Below are 20,694 nucleotides of genomic sequence, written 5' to 3' on the forward strand. Positions count from 1 at the left end.
AACTTTCCTGATGTTGTAAGACTTCTTACTGTGCTCACCCCAGTCCAACGCTGGCATTTCCACATCATGATTGGTTCATGGGACAGTATCGTCTGATTGGTTCATGGGACAGTGCTGTCTGATTGGTTCATGTGGCCTTGCTCCTGGGTTGGTTGGTGTGGTGTTTCTCCCTGATTGGCTCATTTACCAACGTACCCTGATTGGTTTATGTTGCAGCGTTGTCTGATTGGTCCGGTGGCGGGGGGGGGGGACTGGCTGTGTCCCTGTGGCGGAGCCGAGCCGAGTGGCCGTGTCCCTGTGGCGGAGCCGAGCCGAGTGGCCGTGTCCCTGTGGCGGAGTTGAGCCAGTGGCTGTGTACCTGTGGCGGAGCTGAGCCGAGTGGCCGTGTCCCTGTGGCGGAGGGGGCCGGCCGACGGGCGGGTTTTAGTTGCCTCTCCCTCTTTATTCGGCCGCTTTGGTGGAGTTGGGTTTGTTTTTCTCATGGCGGGACGCGGGAAGAGGAAAGCGGCCTCCAGGAGCTCCGAGGTAATAATGAATGAGGGGAGAATGTAACAAAACAGCTGGGAATGTAACAAAGTATCCGGGGATTGAGCAGAGACTGACTGCAAGCTGCCTTCAGATACATTGTCTGTCTGATGTTACTAAATACATCCCACTGAATATTGTTGGGGGGTGGCTAGATGACTGAAAACACTTAACATTTCGAAGTTTAAATTGCTGGATTGGATTGAATGAGGAGATTCCTCGCCTCCCCTCCCCACAGGCCTTGCCTCGGCTTTATTCTAGATTATATAACCCCCTCCCCCCACAAAAAAAACTGAATTGTTTGTGTCAGAGGGAAGGGTAAACCAAAATAATAATCTGGTAACTGTTATTTCATAGAATTTACAGTGCAGAAGGAGGCCATTCGGCCCATCGAGTCTGCACTGGCTCTTGGAAAGAGCACCCTACCCAAGGTCAACACCTCCACTCTATCCCCATAACCCAGTAACCCCACCCAACACTAAGGGCATTTTGGACAATAAGGGCAATTTATCATGGCCAATCCACCTAACCTGCACATCTTTGGACTGTGGGAGGAAACCGGAGCACCCGGAGGAAACCCACGCACACACGGGGAGAACGTGCAGACTCCGCACAGACAGTGACCCAAGCCGGGAATCGAACCTGGGACCCTGGAGCTGTGAAGCGATTGTGCTATCCGCAAGGCTACCGTGCTTCATCTTTTCCTGTGAAAAGCCCTTGCCTGGGCATGTAGTTTAACCTTTTGTAAAAGGTGCCACACGCCTGAAAGGGTGGTCGAGGTGGGAACCCTCACAACATCTAACTTACTTAGTAATGCCACAGCCAAGTGTTCAAAATGGGAGTGGACAGGTGCTTGATGGCCGTTGCAGGCACAAATGGGCTGAAGGGCCACTTTCCGTGCTGTACAAGCTCAATGTTCCCCGAAGAATGGGATCTTGCCTCCTTCAGTCCTACCATTCAACCCACCGTGCCTCTGCCCGCACCTTTGAAACATCAGTTTGTCCTCCTTCCCCCCTGCTCTTTCCCCCAATCACCTGGCAAATTGTTGATTGGAATTAGCAGCAATCACTGCAGTAATTCCACATTGGGTTTATTTGGCACAATGTCCAACATCTTAAGATCTGGGTTACATTCTCCGATTACACCACACCAAAATTGCTCTGCCCAGAAAGAAAGACCAACCTGTATTTTTAGGCTCCCTGGTCAACACCTTCAAAATCCACGATCACTATTACCTGGAAGAAGGAGGGCAGCAGACACCGTCTCTGAGTCACGCTTGACTTTATCACGGCTCCTTCACTGTCACTGGGTCACTATCCTAAAACTGCTTCCTAAAGCACTGTTAGTGTACCTACACCACATAGACTGCAGCAGTTCAAGAACACAGCTCAGACCGTAGGGTGGTTCAGCAGTGGATTGAAGCAGAATCATAGAATCCCTACAATGCAGAAGGACGCCATTCAGCCCATCGTGTGTGCACCGACCCTCCAAAAGAGCTCCGTATCTAGGACCAATCACCACCCGATCCCTGTAACCCTACCTAACCGTTGGACACTGGGGCAATTTAGCATGGCCAATCCACCCAACCTGCACATCTTTAGATTGTGCGAGGAAACTCGGGCACCCGGAAGAAACCCGCACAGACACGGGGAGAATGTGCAAACTCCACACAGTCACCCGAGGTCAGAATCGAGCCTGCATCCCTGGCATTGTGAGGCAGCAGTGCTAACCACTGTGCCACCGTGCAGCCCTGGACCTTGGCAGCCCCCTGAGTGACTGACTGTGCAGCCCTTTTTAGGACCACACTGCTCACCCCACTAGTACAAGGAAGGGGCTGAACATTGTCTGCTTCATCTCCCTGACCAACTGCCAGGAATCCCATCAACATAGTCATAAGGACCAAAAAAGGACAGAGCAGAGTACTTTCTAAATGGGAAGAGGTTCGGTGCAGTGGATGTCCAAAGAGACTTGGGGTCCAGGTGCATGGATCCTTGAAATGCCAGGAACAAGTGCAGAAAATAATCAGAAAGGCTAATGGAATGCTGGCCGTTATCTTCAGAGGATTGGAGTATAAAGACACTTTGGAGGTTATCCACCGCCTCTACAAGGCTTACCGTCTCAACAGCCAAAGTGCTTTTGACCACTCTCCTTATTTTCTTTGTTTCCCACACAAGAGGGAAACATTTACCATTGTTCCCCAAAAGGAAAATTATAAAACTGCCTGCACTTGAAACCCCACCACATAAATTTGCATAGGACGCATCGCTATAAACTATGAGTTTCAAGTGCCTAAGGTCACCTAAAACCGGGAACCTCAAAACAGACTCCTGCATTTTTAGTTTGACCAATGCTTTATTTGCTCTTATTATGTCTTCCACTTTGGGATCATTCACTTTTGTGCTCAACTCTTAAGACATCAAAACTCACGTCCGGTCTAGTCTGTCTACCTAACCAATTCAGTTGCCCAATTGAACTTCGCAGTTGCTCTTTTTCCATCTTTTGCGTCTTTTTGTGAAACCCAGCCACGGCTAATTGCTATTGGGCTGATGCTTTCCAAATAAGATTGCTGATGTAAAGTTGCCCCTAACTTAGTCTGTCCGACTTCCAGTCCAATATATTGAAATGCACCGGAAGCCTGACTTCCAACCCTGAATCCTTTCCTCAAACCAGAGATCACAGTAGCTTCGAAATCACTAGTCCCACCCCACCAAAAATCATCGACATGCATCATAAAGAAGCCAGAAAGATTTCCTTTATAGTGCCAATAAAACATTGCTGGATCTGCTTTCAACTGGCAACAGCCTAACTTTAACAATAAGAAGTCTTACAACACCAGGTTAAAGTCCAACAGGTTTGTTTCAAACACTATCTTTCGGAGCACTGCTCCTTCCTCAGGTGAAGCCGTTGTGCCAGTGGCATCATCAGTGTCGAGATGCGGCTTGTCCATCTTGTCGGAGGTTTCCTCCTGCCCCAGGAATCTCAAGATTTCTATTTTGTATTTGATATTTTAATTCATTGGAAGTGATCCAATAGAAAATCTGATCCAATATTGAAATGAAATGAAAAAAATGAAATGAAAATTGCTTATCGTCACAAGTAGGCTTCAATGAAGTTACTGTGAAAAGCCCCTCGTCGCCACATTTGCCTGTTCGGGGAGGCTGGTACGGGAAATGAACCGTGCTGCTGGCCTGCCTTGGTCTGCTTTAAAAGCCAGCGATTTAGCTCAGTGTGCTAAACCAGCCCCTGTTAATGCTGGAATTCATTTCATTCCCAGTCTGCGCCCCACCCCCAAATTTTCTCAACTTATTTTATTTTTTCTGTTTCTCCTCAGTCTAAGAATCCAGTAGCTGAAGACGGTAAGAAGAACCGAGGAGACAACGCTGGCATCCCAGAGGAAGTGCGACGGGAGGTTCAGGATCTCTACAAGCTTCAGATGCCGGAAGATTTTTATCACTTCTGGGAATTCTGCGAGAAGCTGAATCCGGAGAATCCGTGTGGTATGTGGCACAGCCCCCCACCCACCCCTTCAGAACTTTCCCTGCCTGACCGATTATATGAGGATTATAGAAACTTGCAGCATGGAAGGAGGCCATTCGGCCCATTGTCTGTGCTGGCTTTTTGGAATGATAGTCACGCTTAGGTCTTTGACCCTGCAAGTTCCACATCCTCAAGCGTTTGCCCCTCCCCCCACAGCCACCCCTTGTAATCTTATTGATGGATCCGCTTCTGCCAACTTTTCAGAGAAATATTCTAACGCCCACTAACTCCAGTGAACAGTATCTTCCACCGGCTCGGTGCCACAGTGGTTAGCACTTCTGTCTCACAGTGCCAGGGACCCAGGTTCAAATCCGGCCTCGGGTGACTGTCTGTGTGGAGTTTGCACTTTCTCCCCGTGTCTGCGTGGGTTTCCTCCGGGTGCTCCGGTTTCTTCCCACAGATTACAGAATGTGCGAGTTAGGTGGATTGGCCGCGCCAAATTGCCCCTTAGTGTCCAAAACGTTATTGTTTACTGGGTTATGAGGGTAGGGTGGGGGCTTGGGTGTCGGTGGGTTGCTCTTTCCAAGGATCGATGCAGACTTGATGGGCTGAATGGCCTCCTTCTGCACTGTAGGGATTCTATGATTCTCCTCCCACCCAATTTTGTTTTATATCTACGACCTCTAATTGTTGACCGACCCACCGATGCTTTAATGAAAACCTCTCATTGTCTGTGGAAATGCCTATTAGTACCCTTGTAATTCCAACTCATTTATTATACCATTTTTTTGCTACAGAACCTTCTCACCTACCTGTCTGTCCTCCCTCGGATGGACATACAGTCAATGGTACCATTGGCGCTATCCTAAGATGCCATATGCAGGTTACCTGGCTGATTTATCGCTCAACCTAACTGAGCTGTGCTGTGGTGTGGCTGATTTTGGTGGGCGCTGGTGCTGAGGAGGGGTATTATAATTAGCCCCCGAGCCCTTTAATGTAAAGGTCAGCAATTGGATTGGATGCCTTTTGTTGAGACTGTCATTGCACAGATTCTTCCCGACTTTTCCACCCCTCCCTCTCCCCCACCAGTTGGGCTGGAGGTATATGCACATGGGCAAGATCGTGATGAAGCCCCGTGCAGCTAAATAGCCTGTTAATACCGGTTGCCGAGTTGAATATGAAATACTAAAGGAGTAACTGTGGTCATGCAAGAAATGCAGCAGATGCGTAATGCACAGCAAGGTCCCAGAAATAGCATTGACGAGGTAATCATTTTTTTCACGAAGCTGGTTGAGGGACAAATATTGGCCACACGACAGCCAGGGCAGACTCCCCTCCTACTCTTCTTCGAAGTAGAGACATGGGGCCTTTTACTTTCACCCGAGTGGGTAGGCGAGACCTCGGCTCAATGTTTCATCCGAAAGGCAGCACCCTCCGGCAGTGTAGCACTACTTTCAGCACTGTCATTGGGCTGTCGAGCCAGGACCTTTGTGCCCAGGGCCTGGAGTGGGACTTCTTCCATATGCAGTCTTGCCACTCAAAAGTAAAGAGTGCTACCCACTGAGTCGCTGACACTTAACTAAGGAGGCATCAAGCTCACTCCCACCCTGAAGTTAATGCCTTCTCGGGAGGGTATGGTGGAAGAATTTGGTTTCCGATCTAAATTGTTGCTTGTCTTTTTGTTCCAATAGAAGCACTGAACTTGAGCCTTGGGCTGCGACTCGTTGGACCTTTTGATATTCTAGCAGGAAAACCTAAAGGAGCAAAAAATCCACAGCCTAATTACCTGCTGCACTGGCGCTACTTCTATGACCCCCCTGAATTTCAGACAGTCATCAATGGAGACTCGGAAACGCAGTATCACCTTGGCTATTTCAGGTAAGCGAGGCACAGACACGTTACTGGTGGGGAGGTGTGTGTGGGTCAGTGAAAGAACGCCGATATAATTTTCAAGTCAGGGTGGTGAGTGACTTGGAGGGGAACCTCCAGGTGGTGGGGTTCCCAGGTATCTGCTGCCCTTGTCCTTCTAGATAGTAGCAATTGTGGGTTTGGAAAGTGCTGCCTAAAGAGCCTTGGTGAGTTCCTGCAGTGCATCCTGTAGATGGTACACACGGCTGCCACTGTGTGTCGGTGATGGAGGAAGTGAATGAGGGAGTCAATCAAGCGGGGCTGCTTTGTCCTAGATGGTGTCGAGCTTCTTGAGTGTTGTTGGAGCTGCCCTCATCCGGGCAAGGGAAGAGCATTCTACTGTGACTTGTAGATGGTGCGCAGGGTTTGGGGAGTTGGGAGGTGAGTTACTAGCCACAGGATTCCTAGCCTCTGACCTACTCTTGCAGCATTAGTATTGATATGGCTGATCCACACTTCGGTGACTGTTTTATATGTGGTCTTTGCAGGGATACGCCAGAAGAACTGCCGGTGTTCGTAGGGGCAAACGTGGCCAAGAATGGCTGCTCAGTAGCTCAGATGGGAGACAATTTGTTCAGTGCAGTAAAGTAAGTAATGTTTCCGTTTCTTTGCGACTGTACATGCTGAGGCGGTCTAAAACATAAAGGTGGATGGTGGTTGGCAACTTCGTAAAATTTAATTTGAGGAACAGAATGTTTAATGGGCAGCACTGTCGTTTCGAAGTCAGAAGATCACACATTCAAGCCCGACTCCGGAGAATCTAGACTGTTCACCAGTCCAGTGCTGAAGGAGCACTGCGGGGTCAGAGATACCGCCTTTCGGCTGAGACACGAAAACAGGTTCTCACCGGTAGACTCACATGATCCCACGACACTGTTTCAAAGAGCAGCTCAGTTCTCCCTGGTTTCTTGGCCAATATTTATTGCTCAAAATGGAACTGGTTATGTGGCACATTGCTGCTTTGGGAGCTTGCAGTGTGCAAATTGGCTATCGTGTTTTCCACACGACAATAGTGACAGCACTTTAGAAATACTTAATTGGTTGTTCAAGTACTTTGGGATCTCCTGCGGCCATGGAAGTTGCTATTATATATATATATATTATATATATATATATATATATATATATATATATATATAGTTTTTCTCTTTGAAGGAATGATGTACTTTTGCAGTTGCAAGGTTTCAAACAGGCCATCCGATCGGAGGTTCCCATTGAAATTTCAATCTGCAGCAAGTAGAAAATACATAGAAACAGAAAAAAGAAGCAGGAGGCCTTTCGGCCCTTCGGCCCACCATTCATTATTTCATAGAATTTACAGTGCAGAAGGAGGCCATTCAGCCCATCGAGTCTGCACCGGCTCTTGGAAAGAGCACCCGACCCTATCCCCATAACCCAGTAACCCCACCCAACACTCAGGGCAATTTTGGACACTAAGGGCAATTTAGCATGGCCAATCCACCTAACCTGCACATCTTTGGACTGTGGGAGGAAACCGGAGCACCCGGAGGAAACCCACGCACACACGGGGAGGATGTGCAGACTCCGCACAGACAGTAACCCAAGTAGGAATCGAAGCTGGGACCCTGGAGATGTGAAGCGATTGTGCTATCCACAATGCTACGATGCTGCCCTAATCATGGCTGATCATCAAGTTCAATACCCTGATCCCCCCCCCCCCCAAAAGTCCCTTGATCCCTTTAGCCCCAAGAGCTACGTCTAATTGTGGGCAGCACAAAATCACCAGTTTATATTCTGTCCTTCAGTATCTCCTCTCCATGTATATCTTTTAAATGTGGCACAGTGGGTAGCACTGCTGCTTCACAGCTCCAGGGTCCCAGGTTCGATTCCCTGCCTCGGGGCACTGTGTGTGCGGAGTCTGCACGTTCTCCCCGTGCCTGCGTGGGTTTTCCTCCGGGTGCTCCGGTTTCCTCCCACAAGTTCCGAAAGACGTGCCTGTTGGGTGAATTGGACATTCTGAATTCTCCCTCAGTGTACCCGAACAGGCGCCGGAATGTGGCGACTGGGGGCTTTTCCCAGTAACTTCATTGCAGGGTTAATGTGAAGTTCCTTGTCACAATAAAGATTATTATTATTATTAATAATTCCTTCTTGAAATTACGTTTTGGCCTCAACAACTTTTTTTTGTTGTCTCCTTTGATTGGAACCCATCAAAGCCAAAACAAAAAAGCATCGTGACGTGGGGGAAGGTTCTGTCACTGTTTCTGGGTCGTCCCCAACCCCCCCCCCCCAACCACCCTGAGTATCTTTGGGGCCAGTCGGGGAAGTTACATGAAGGGTCGAAAGTAGCTCTTTTGCATCGTCTCTCTGCGGGTTCGGCCGCTCTGACCATTATGGGGTTTTGGAGCTTCTGGCTTTTTTTTAACCTTTTATTTTGGTTTGGGGGAACGGGAGGGCGAAAATTGAGTGAAGATTGTAGTCGAATGTTTCTAAGTTTAGCTGTTCTCCCTTTTTGTTTTTTCTTCTCCTTTCCTTCCCACCGCACTGTTGGTTTTCAGCCTCCTTTTGTCCAGAAGACTGAAGGAAATGAGTAATAAAAGTCCGAGCAGTGTTTTGAAAGAGCTCGAGACCAAGCTGACGGAGTTAGCGAAGAAATTAGGTTATTCCTTAGAGCAGAAAACTAAGGAGATGAAACAAAGAGATAGGAAGGTAAGCTCTTGTACCGTACTTCCAGAACACAGCCTGGAGGTGGCATCAGGTCTCTGGTTATTTGTGACTTCTAATAGTGGCTGAGCGACTTGCCCCTGCAACTCACTGTCAAAACACATTGAGGGTGAAATTCCACTATGGCAGGAAGCACTGGGCAGGCGTTGGGGAATTGGCGGCCCTCAACCCTCTTGACCTGAATGCCCCCTTTTTCACTAGCCTCAGTTGGACATTGACCTATCTGCCAGCCACCTCCCAGTGCTGCCGCCAAAGTTGGATTTCACCCCGTTTAATTTTCCCTCCCCCACCCATTCTCCAAATCTTCTCTTTTTAATCCCTCCCAATTTCTCTTGTCTCCCCTCGCCCCCCCCCCCCCCCCCCCCCCACTACCCCAGCCCCACGTTCTCTGCATCTGGTGTTGAATTCTTTATTTCTATGTGAACCACAGGTTTCTTATATTGACCGAATGACCACACAACCAGTATATTAGTTCAAAAGACAGTTTATTAACAAACATACTTGTTTCATATGCAATGATTCACGCGGCTACGCACTAAACTAAACCTAATAACTAGGATGACCTTTACCTAACTTCGGGGTGACTGGCTCTGCGCGGGAGATAAGGCCTTTATCTGTGTCCATGTGGGTCGGTTGGAAGTCTTCAGGTTCGTCTCGGCTGGGCTCGTCCTTCAGGTCGCGATCGCGGGTCCTTGAACTTGGCTGGTTGATATGCTGCAGTTGGTCGCACACAGGCCGGTCCAGAAGAGGCTGATTCCTAGTGCGCAGGGCTTCTTATCCTTCTCTTTCACACTCTTTTGGGCGGCCCTAACTCCAGATCCAATGTATCCTGGCCAATTAAGGGGTGGATACCTTGGTGGCTGGGCGGGGCCTAGCTGTCATTGTCCCAGGCGCGTCGGCCTTGCCAAATAAGGTGAAGTGGCGCCGGTTACTGTCTGTGCACAGTTTGCGAGTTCTCTTTGCATCTACATGGCTTTCATCTGGGTGCTCTGGTTTCCTGGTTTAACACAGGGCTAAATCGCTGGCTTTGAAAGCAGACCAAGGCAGGCCAGCAGCACGGTTCAATTCCCGTACCACCCTCCCCGAACAGGCGCTGGAATGTGGCGACTATGGGCTTTTCACAGTAGCTTCATTTGAAGCCTACTCGTGACAATAAGTGATTTTCATTTCATTTCATTTCCAAAGATGTGCAGGTGCTACTGTTGTAGTTCCTTGATTTGAACTCTATTGTCCTGGGGGAAATTGTGATTGACTTTTAATGGGTGCAAGTTTTGGTCAGATCTGGCTGTGCAGCACAAGGCTATGTACTTGTCGGTGTCCAAGTTGACCACAATTCCCATGGTCCTTTGCAGGTGGCCATTTTAGATGGCTACACTGGTTTGGGAGCTGACTTGCCATCCGATTCCTGAGGGACATTGTTAATTGGTTTTGTGCGAGCCCAGGTAATGAGTGACTGGGAGAATGCTGCTGCACAGTCTTTCGGATGAGATATTAAGCTGTGGGACCACCTTCCTGCCTTGGTGGATGCAAAATAACTGTAGAAGAATAATCGACAGAGTATATTGACAAATGGTGCATCAACAAATAGTGATTATTTACAGTACGGAACAAGGGCCAAACAAGCAATACATGAGCAAGAACAGCACAGCAGCATTCTATTCTCTCCTGTCCACAGCCGATGTTCGTGTCTCACTGGCATCTGTTAGACTCCCTATAGTGCCCATTGAGTCTGCATTGACCCTGCGAAAGAGAACTCTATCTAGGCCTCACTCCCCCGCCCTATCCCCGTAACCCCACGCATTGACCATGGCCAATCCACCTGACCTTTGGACTGTGGGAGGAAACCAGAGCACCCGGACGAAACCCACGCAGACGTGAAGAGAACTCTCAAACTGCGCACAGACAATAACCCAAAGCTGGAATTGAACCTGAATCCCTGGCGTAATGAGGCAGCAGAGCTAACCACCTTGCCACCCAGTTGACCAGCTGGAGATCTCCACTGAAAAGTCTGGGTGCCAGGTCATCTGGCTCACCCTCTTCTACGTCCAGTAGGAGCCCATTACACAACTTGATGGGCAGGCAGCAATAAAAGTGTGAATGTGTTCCCCTCTCTGTGATGTGGTTGTGAAACCCGAAACCTGTAAACCTGCCAAGGAAAGAAACTGAAATGAAAATGAAAATCGCTTATTGTCACGAGTAGGCTTCAATGAAGTTACTGTGAAAAGCCCCTAGTCGCCACATTCCGGCGCCTGTCCGGGGAGGCTGGTACGGGAATCGAACCGTGCTGCTGGCCTGCTTGGTCTGCTTTAAAAGCCAGCGATTTAGCTCAGTGAGGTAAACCGGCCCCTGGATGCCTTTTTAAAATTTATTTTAAATTGGAGTACCAATTAATTTTTTTCCAATTAAGGGGCAATTTAGTGCAGCCAGTCCACCTACCCTGCACATCTTTTTGTGTTGTGGGAATGAGACCCACACAGACACGAGGAAAATGTGCAAACTCCACACGGACACTGATCTGGGGTCAGGATCGAACCCCGTGGGGTCCCTAGTGGATGCCGTTTGATCCCTTGTGTCTCGATAGGTTCTAGGCATATGCTGGAGCGATTTTATACCCAACACTGTAAAGCACTCTGAACAGCGTCCCGTTTCAGCCATCATATTGCTTTATATTAAGCATTTTCTGCTTTTCACATTTCCAGCCCCTGCAGAAATTTGCTTTCATTGAAAACGACAGATTATCTGGTATTTGTCGGTGGTCGTTGCTGTATTCCTGTCCGTGAACTAGCTGCCAGGTTTTGACGGCGTGCTTCAAACATACTTAATTGGGCAGTAAAGCGTTTTTGGGACGTCTTGTCCTGGGCAGGCCAGTTAATCAAAGGGGGCGGGTGGGTGGGGGGGGGGGGGGGGGGGGGTGTGTGACCTTGTGGAAGCTCCAGCATGGGGGCAGGCCATACAGTCCAACTGGCCCCTGTCGGTATTCAAACTCACGAGAACGCAAGAAATAGGAGCTGACGTAGGCCATGCAGACGGTCGAGCCTACTCCACCATTCAGCTCAAATCATGCCCGATGGTGGTCTTCAACTCCATTTTCCCGCCAACTCCCCATATCCCTTAATTCCCCACCAAGGCCCTCGCCTGGGGTGTCGTAACCCTCTGGTTAAATCAGCGCCAGTCTGCTCTCAAAAGGGGAGAGCGGCCTCTGGGACTGAGGTGGCACTTACATTTTCTTTGACACTGAGTTAGCGGCAAATACATTGCAGCTGTGCTTCAGACCCCAGCGATGTTATGAGAGATTCACTCATGTTTTGAATCTAATGTGCATTGCCACATAAAATCTGCCACACATTCTTTGTTGACGGAATGGTGGTGATTTAAAAAAAAACACTTGCCTTCGGGCACTTATTTCACTAGCTCGCGAATCTCTGTAGCATCTTCTGACTCACTTCAGCAACATTGCTAGCGTTACACTTGTCACTGCATCAGCAATTGCATCTGGCGGCAATCGTATTGTTAAAGCCAACCTCCAAAGGAGTATAAATGGACACAGCAGGGGTTGGGGGAACCACAGGGAGTTTGTAACTCGACTGAGCTGTATGAAGAATAAACTCGCTGAATGTAAAAGACAAGCTGCTGTATTATTCCTCCCCCGGATACCATTATTGATCTGAATGATACTAATCGACCATTCTCGCGTGCAGTTACTAATCAAAGTTGTCGACCCTCTAGTCTTGTGTCTTTGTTAGAATATTGGGCTCAGCTAGATGCAGCTGATTATTGTTCAGTGGATAAGCGGCTTGTGCAGTCCAAGGTTTAGCTAAACGCTAATGCGGTGTTTCGGAATCCGGGTTTGACTTTGCTTTCGCATTACAGAATATATCTCATCTATCTTTTGTTTCTAGATTGCGACCAGAACTTTTCATGGTGCAGGTTTGATTGTCCCAATCGATAAAATGGGTGTGGGTTACCGGGAGCTTCCTGAAACCGACGGTAGGTTTGTTTTATTCTTCACTCTCCTCCTTTGGAAATGGAAATCTAAAACTGCGTCAAATGTTGCTCATGAATCGCAATGGAAAGTAATTGAATGCCGCGTTTTTTCACTTCCCTTTATTAACTTTCGGAGCTCTGAAATCAGTTTGGCCAACATCCGTTCTCTTGCAATGAGTAATAGTTCTAGGAGTAGAATGGCCTCTGTCGAACAATCCAGTCAGTCCCATTCTTCCACTCCAGTTTTCTTTTGACATCTCCGAGCGTCTCTGCTTTTACCATCCTCATAAGCACCGAGTTCCAGGTCATTACCATTTGCTGCATTTTTTAAAAAAAAGTCCTTCCTTGAACCACTTGCATCTCTTGCCCTAAATCGTTAACTCCACGTCCCCCTGGCCCCTGTATCCATCAGTTCATTTTGTTCTTCTTTGCCTACCTCATCTAAACCTGTCACAGTCTTGTTCAATCTCCTGACAAGCAGCTTTGGGCCAAGGAAAACAACGCCAACTTCTCCAGCCAGAGCTTGCATAACTATGATTTCCCCCAATGCTGGAACCATTTTGGTTAAACTTTCTCCGCAACCTCTCAAAGAACAAAGGAAAGTACAGCACAGGAACAGGCGCTCAAGGACCCTCATTCCCCCTGACCAGAGCTGGACACAGTACTCTAGTTACGGGCCAACCAGAACTTTATAGAGTTTTAGCATAACTTCCCTGCTTGTGTATGTTGTTCTTGAGTTATGAGAGGAGAGTATGTGGTCCAGCAACTCTTTTTATTTATATATAAAACCATTCGGTCATTTTCTGATGTTTAAAGTTGTTAGAAATGCAAAAAGCTGTTGTCATTCTGTTCCCTGTACCAAAAACCCAGGGGTGCTTAGAGCAGTTGCAGTCCACTTTTATATTTCCCCGGATTAAAATTGGCGAATTCCACATTGACTGGAGAATTGGACATGAGATCTTCCAGGTCTTCACAGTTGAGGCAATATTAAGGATTTATTTGTAATGTCTGTGCCGTTGTACATGGTTCAGTGGTTAGTTATCTCGCCTCATGGATCAGCTGATTTCTGGGCTCAAGCATCAATGCAGAGACTTGAGCCGACACTCATTGTTTAAGGTGCTGTTTTTCAAAAGGGACATTAAACTGTGGCCCTGTCTGTCCTTTTTGGTGGATGCAAAAGATCCCACTGGCTCTATTTTGAAGGGGGGCGGGTTGGTGTGCAGGTTGATATTTATCCATCAACCAACATCACTACCTGATGATGTTATCTTACCTTTATGCCACTATGAGCAACCTTCTTTCGTCCTTAATGCTGCCATCAGCACTCCCTTTATCTTGTGTCCATGACATATTTGAGAATCTCTCCTTGGCTTCGACCTATTCCTGACATCCTCCATCCCCCTCTCCAACTATATAATCCATCACATTACTCCCCCTCATCAGCTCTGAAGAAGAGTCATGAGGACTCTAAATGCTGCCAGACCTGCTGAGTTTATCCATCATTTTCTGTTTTTATTTCTGAATTCAAGCCCTGCAGTATTTTCCTTTTCTATATGATTATCTGGTCATTATCACCTTGCTGTTTGGGGGATATTGTGGCATTTTACTGTTAATACATTAGCTGGCACATTTTGTACATTGAAATAATGTCCACACTTCAAATGTACTTGATTGGTTGCAAGGGCCTTTCTCAAGTTATGAAAGGTGCTGTCTAAGTGTACGTCTTCCTTAAACCACCTTCGGAGAAGTGTAGGAACGACGTGTAGCGTACACAGTTTACCTTCCACCCTGCGCTTAGAAATAAACAGTGTATTTTTTTCCCCCCGAATTAAAACAATAGGAAGTCTTAAAAAGATCTGCAAAGCGATCGTAGAAGCCCCGTCTGATGAAGCTCGGATTAAAGCTTTTGCCCCAATCCAAGAAATAATAACCTACATTCAGTTTGCAAATGATGAATGCGACTATGGAATGGGATATGAGCTGGGGATTGACCTCTTCTGTTACGGATCACACGTGAGTAGGTGCAGATGTGGCTCAGCATTGTTTCAAAACCGTCTGAAGTCCGAAACAGTCAAATGCGCAGTGATAAGTGCCGGAGGTAGTTCAGCTGCTTCAAGATGCTCCCTCCCCCTCCCCACACCTTTCCCTCAACATGCTGGCCTTTGTTCAGTTAGTTTGTATTGGGTGGGATGGCCTAAGCACACGGGGTAGGGAGGGGTGGTACATTCTGACCGGTTTCTCTCTCGGCACTGCCCACATCTGTGACCTCCGCCACCTAGGACAGCAGGTGGAGGGGAACACTACCTAGTTCCCTGCCGAATCACACACCATTATATATTCCCTATTCCTGCATCGTTGCTGGGTCAAAACCCACCAGACTCTCTGCTTTACTGTACCGACCCAGCACCTACACCACACAGACTGCAGCCGCTCAAGAATTCCCACCAGCATCTTCGAGAGAAACTATAACGCGGCTGTAAATACTGGCGATGTCTATATTCCAGATCTAAATTAAATACAAAATCAATTGAGATTTAGACTTTTGCCTGGCATAGGATTATGCTGAGCAATTTTAAGGGTTCATGCAGATTCAGCACAAACTGTCCCAGCCCATGCACATTGACCGTCAAGGGCAATACGCCTGGTTAACATAAACTGATTTCCAGTCCACCCTTCTACTTCATTGACTAATCCCCAGATACTGAGATCAAACAAGCTACCTCTGCTCACGAGCTACACTCCGCCCTGACTTGGAAATATATCGCTGTTCATTCACTGTGGCCGGGTCCAAATCCTGAACTCCCTCCCTGACAGCACAGTGGGTGCACCCATACCACATGGACTGCAGCGGTTCAAGACGGGTAGCTCACCGCCACCACCACCACCACCTCACCACCACCACCTGGGGACAGGCCATAAATGCTGAAATAGCCAGCGACACCCACATCCTGTGAATGAATAAAAGAGTATTTTCATCTGGCATTGACTCAACTGTAGTCCTGCCAAGAAACCTGGATATTTCCCAAGTTGTCCTGTATTCCCTCCAGGCGCCACACCATTAAAACATAGTGATTTTATAGAAAATAGGAGCAGGAGGAGGCCATTCAGCCCTTCGAGCCTGCTCCTCCATTCCTTATGATCGTAGGTGACCAACTCCGTAACCTGTTTCCGCTCTCCACTCCCACCCCACCCCACCCCCCGCCCCACCCCGCCCCACCCCCCGCCCCACACCCCACCCCACCCCACCCCACCCATAACCTTTCACCCAACAAGAGCTATATCTAACTGCTTCTTGAACACATACAATATTTTGGCTTCAACTACTTTGTGCGGTAGAGAATTCTACAGGCTTCCCACTCGCTGTATGAATAGATTTCTCCTCATCTTAGTCCTATATGGTTTACCCAGTGTTCTTAGACTATGAAAAATTAAGAATTTAGAAACATAAAGAGCAGGAACACTCCCCCCTCCACTCTGCCATTCAGTAAGATAATGGCAGATGCTCTGCCTCAACTCCACTTTCTCAATTGTTTCCCACGTACCCGAATCCCTGAGAGATCAGAACCCGTCAACACAGCCTTAAATATAGTCAATAATGGAGCTACTGGACCCCTCTGGAATAGAGAATTCCAAAGATTCACAACCCGCTGAATGAAGAAAGTTCTGTCAGAAATGATCAGCCCCTTACCCTGACCATCCCAGCCCAGCGAAGCTACCCCTTGGTGCTCATATCCTGTCAAAACCCATTCAAAATCTTATATTTCTTTTATTCATTCATGGGACATGAGTGCCAGCATTTATTGTCCATCCCTAATTGCCCTTGAGGGGGCAGTTGAGAGTCAACCACATTGCTGTGGATCTGGAGTCACATGTGGGCCAGACCAGGTAAGGACGGCAGATTTCCTTCCCTAAAGGACATTAATGAACCAGATGGGTTTTTACAACAATCAACAACAGTCTCATGGTCACCATTAGACTTTTAGTTCCAGATTTTGATTGAATTCAAATTTCACCATATGCAGTGGCGGGATTTGAACCTGGATTTCCCAGAGCATTACTCTGGGTCTCTGGTTTACTAGTCCAGAGACAGCACCACGACACCACCGATTTCCCAAAAGGGCAATGTGGCTTCTCCCTTTTGGTTTAACTCCGGACTCCCTAAATTCAGTTTGTAGGACTTCATCATGTTTTTTTTTACCTATATCACTGGTGCCTTATATGCACCACGACAGCTGGCTGTTTACCCTCCCATTCCAGAATGCCCTACAGCCGCTCCAAGAAATCCTTGACCCTTGCACCAGGGAGGCAAAGCCTGGAGTCATGTTTGCATCCGCAGAAATTCCTGTCCATTCCCCTTACCATTGAGTCCCCTATCAGTATAGCTCTGCCACTCTTTCTCCTGTCCTCCTGAGCAGCAGAGCGAGCCACGGTGTCATGAACCTGGCTACTGACACCTTCCCCTGGTGAGCCCAACAGTATCCAAAACGGTATATCTGTTTGGAGGGAGATGACTTCAGGGGACCCCTGCACTGCCTTCCTATTTTTCCTCTGCCTGTTGGTCACCCATTTCCTATCTCCCTCGGTATTCTTTATCTGCGTTGTGACTAACTCGCTAAACGCGCTAGCCACGACGTCCTCAGCATTGCGGATGCTGCAAAGTGAGTCCATCCGCATCGCTCCAGAGCCGTCAAACGGTCCAACAGGAGCTGCAGCTGGACACACGTCCTGCACGTGAAGGAGCCAGGGACATCTAAAGGGTCCCTGAATTCCCACATCACACAAGAGAAACATGACACCGGTTCCCAAAGGAATCCATGTTAAAGCCTGAGCCAGGTTCCTTTAAACATGTCACCCAGAATGTGCATGTGCAGCACTGTGCACTCCCAGCTGAAATAACTTGCAAAATTAAAGTAAATCGTCAAATATTAAATAAAAACATGGTGTAATTTTCGCTTCTGTTATTTTTAGATTGACCAGCCTCCATCTGGTGGCAGAGTTGATCAATGCAGGAAAATGTTGGAATCTTGCGATTACCTGCACCGCCTAACCTCACTAGATGGAGATTCAGTTCAGAGCCAGGAGCGGAATAGCTGAAAAATAGACCCTGGTACGGACAGAGAGGCAGTACAGAGAACAATGGCCTGGAGTGGGGGGGGAAGAGGAGGATTGAAGGTAGACTAGAGAGTAATATCAGGAGGCAAGGGCAGCAGTGGGATGGTGGTTGGGGGGTGAGGGAGGGGTGGGTGGAAGAGAGACTGAGGGCGAGAGTGCAAGTGCGGGGGGGGCGTGGGGGATGATTTTGTGTACAGAAGAGGAAGACTGTGACAAGTAACTTTAATGGCAATTAATGTACTGGCATTATTTTAATTACAAGTGGGTCCCAACATCGAAGACTTGCTGTAACCTTTCAGGATCAACTCTTTCACAAATGTACGTCCTTCTGTCATTTCCTTTTACAGTACTTTCACAAAGTGGTGCAGCAATTATTACCTCTCGCCTACAAACTCCTGAAAAGGCACCTGTTTGCTGAAATTATTGAGATTCATTTGTCCAACAGAACTTGGGATGATCTGGACCAACTGAGAGCTTGATTTCACCAAAGACATGTTTCCCAAGTATGGAATTTACAAACTTGGTTCATAAGCTAGCATTTTCTGTCTGAATTGTGTTCCGTTTATTTTGAAGAATTAATGTTGTGTTTTTTTTCTACAATAAAGATCCTTTGGTGTTAAGAGTTTGTGACTGACTGGCTCAAACGGGGTAGTACAAAGTTCTGCAACTTTACCATCTGTGACGCATGCATACTAATGCACAAACCTGCCTCTGAAGAATATAGTAAGAAGTCTTACAACACCAGGTTAAAGTCCAACAGGTTTGTTTCAAACACGAGCTTTCGGAGCGCAGCTCCTTCCTCAGGTGAATGGCGAGGTATAACATACCTCGCCATTCACCTGAGGAAGGAGCTGCGCTCCGAAAGCTCGTGTTTGAAACAAACCTGTTGGACTTTAACCTGGTGTTGTAAGACTTCTTACTGTGCTCACCCCAGTCCAACGCCGGCATCTCCACATCATGGCTACCATCGACTCTGAAGAATATGTACTGGCTTCAATTAACTTGTACTTGAATGTCATCGATCGCTTCCTACATATCTAACAAATCCCTAAGTATTTAACAAAACGTAATAACTAAGATTATTACAGGGTAAAAAAATCTTAATTTCCTTTTACAAGGCAGTGTGAGGTAAAAGTAGGTAAAAGCATATCTTGTGGAACATTAGGACTGCACTAATGGTGCCTGTTTGCATGTCAAACTATCCTGTACATGAGGGGGGTAAGAAAATAGGAGAGGGTGCCAAAGAATTATTCTACGCCTGTTTCTTTAGTGGTTATGATGTGGAGATGCCGGTGTTGGACTGGGGTGAGCACAGTTAGAAGTCTTGCAACACCAGGTTAAAGTCCAACATGTTTGTTTCAAACACTAGCTTTCGGAGCACTGCTCCTTCCTCAGGTGAATGAAGAGGTATGTTCCAGAAACATATACATAGACAAATTCAAAGATGCCAGACAATGCTCAGAATGCGAGCATTTGCAGGTAATTGAATCTTTACAGATCCAGAGATAGGGGTAACCCCAGGTTAAAGTGGTGTGAATTGTCTCAAGCCAGGACAGTTGGTAGGATTTTGCAAGCCCAGGCCAGATGGTGGGGGATGAATGTAATGCGACATGAACCTCAGGTCCCGATTGAGGCCATACTCATGTGTACGGAACTTGGCTTTCAGTTTCTGCTCAGCGATTCTGCGTTGTCGCGCGTCCTGAAGGCCGCCTTGGAGAATGCTTACCTGGAGATCAGAGGCTGAATGCCCTTGACTACTGAAGTGTTCCCCGACTGGAAGAGAACATTCCTGCCTGGTGATTGTCGCGCGATGAATGAACGGCACCGAGGTCCCAGGATCGATCCCGGGTCTGGGTCACTGTCCGTGTGCAGTTTGCACATTCTCCCCATGTTTGGGTGGGTTTCGCCCCACAACCTAAAGATGTGCTGGTTAGGTGGATTGGCTATGCTAAAGTACCCCTTAATTGGAAAAAATGAATTGGGGACTCTAAATTTATTTTTAAATAAATAAATAAATATTACAACAGACTATATTTTAGAAATTAAATTGTCTTGTATGTTATGATACGGAGAGTGCTAATTGACAGACTGACCAAATCACAAAGGGAAACTTGATCAAGCTATCACAACAATTTGCAATTTGTTTTATTATGAGAAGGTAAGTGCAGAAGAGAGAAGCAAAAATTCCAGTACTATTAGAAATATTAGTTAAATGTCATTCTCCAATCATTTCCCAAAAGATTTATGCTTGGTTAAATTCTTCCCCGCTGTTACCAGACTCCTCAACGACCCTCTTGAAAAATGAAAATCGCTTATTGTCACGAGTAGGCTTCAATGAAGTTACTGTGAAAAGCCCCTAGTCGCCACATTCCGGCGCCTGTCCGGGGAGGCTGGTACGGGAATCGAACCGTGCTGCTGGCCTGCTTTAAAAGCCAGCGATTTAGCTGAGTGAGCTAAACCTGACCTGATTAATACTGCACACCTGTATGCTTCACCCGATGCTGGTGTCTATGTATTTACATTGTGTACCTTGTGTTGCCCTATTATGCATTTTCTTTTTGTTTTCGTTCCTTTTCATACTAAATGATCTGTTGAGCTGCTCGCAGAAAAAATACTTTTCACTGTACCTTGGTACAAGTGACAAACAAATCCAATCCAACAACTTAAACATCCCTTTCAGACAACCTTGATCTAAAATAAATTCCAGTAATATTACCACCAAGACATCCAGTGATGGTATAGGAGGAGGTACTTCACTAGGCTTCGCCCTCGCTCCAGGAAGGAAATCCATGACTACTAACAAAACATTGCTTTCTGGAACAGAGGAAGGCTTTTCTGAGGGTAGCTAGAGCTCACTGTATATCTTTCACAGCTCTCCCTAAAAGCAGCACATTCTTCAGGATATCACATGGCCACCCATACAGCTTTCAATCTTTCCTTAAATATGTTTTATCTCTTTCATCTTAAAACTCCATTGTTCACAACTTTCTTCGGAAGTTCCCT

General features: G+C 47.2%; 1 protein-coding gene across 3 annotated transcripts; it reads left to right on the forward strand.

The window, feature by feature from the left end:
• The first annotated feature begins 286 nt into the window (after positions 1-286).
• Positions 287-18,311, forward strand: LOC119970727 (histone PARylation factor 1). Of its 3 annotated transcripts, XM_038805803.1 has the most exons (9): positions 287-525; positions 3,857-4,022; positions 5,694-5,880; positions 6,399-6,497; positions 8,430-8,580; positions 12,495-12,582; positions 14,420-14,592; positions 17,548-17,686; positions 18,039-18,177. In XM_038805803.1, exons 1-8 carry the CDS (start codon positions 481-483, stop codon positions 17,671-17,673), a joined length of 1,035 nt encoding a protein of 344 aa, XP_038661731.1. In that variant the 5' UTR covers positions 287-480; the 3' UTR covers positions 17,674-17,686; positions 18,039-18,177. The 3 variants fall into 3 exon arrangements, with proteins under 3 accessions (XP_038661731.1, XP_038661732.1, XP_038661729.1); XM_038805804.1 differs by lacking the exon at positions 17,548-17,686 and having other exon boundaries at positions 291-525; positions 8,445-8,580; positions 18,039-18,311; XM_038805801.1 differs by lacking the exon at positions 17,548-17,686 and having other exon boundaries at positions 292-525; positions 18,039-18,311.
• The last annotated feature ends 2,383 nt before the right edge of the window (positions 18,312-20,694 follow it).

The sequence above is a fragment of the Scyliorhinus canicula genome, chromosome 8, assembly GCF_902713615.1.
Source record: "Scyliorhinus canicula chromosome 8, sScyCan1.1, whole genome shotgun sequence".
NCBI classification, from domain to species: domain Eukaryota; kingdom Metazoa; phylum Chordata; class Chondrichthyes; order Carcharhiniformes; family Scyliorhinidae; genus Scyliorhinus; species Scyliorhinus canicula.

Excerpts from the sequence above, each read along its gene's own strand:
- LOC119970727 (XM_038805801.1), top strand. The coding sequence starts at position 481 with ATGGCGGGACGCGGGAAGAGGAAAGCGGCCTCCAGGAGCTCCGAG. Across the intron at positions 526-3,856 it reads CGGCCTCCAGGAGCTCCGAG|TCTAAGAATCCAGTAGCTGA; the intron begins GTAATAATGAAT and ends GTTTCTCCTCAG. Across the intron at positions 14,593-18,038 it reads TCTTCTGTTACGGATCACAC|TACTTTCACAAAGTGGTGCA; the intron begins GTGAGTAGGTGC and ends TTCCTTTTACAG.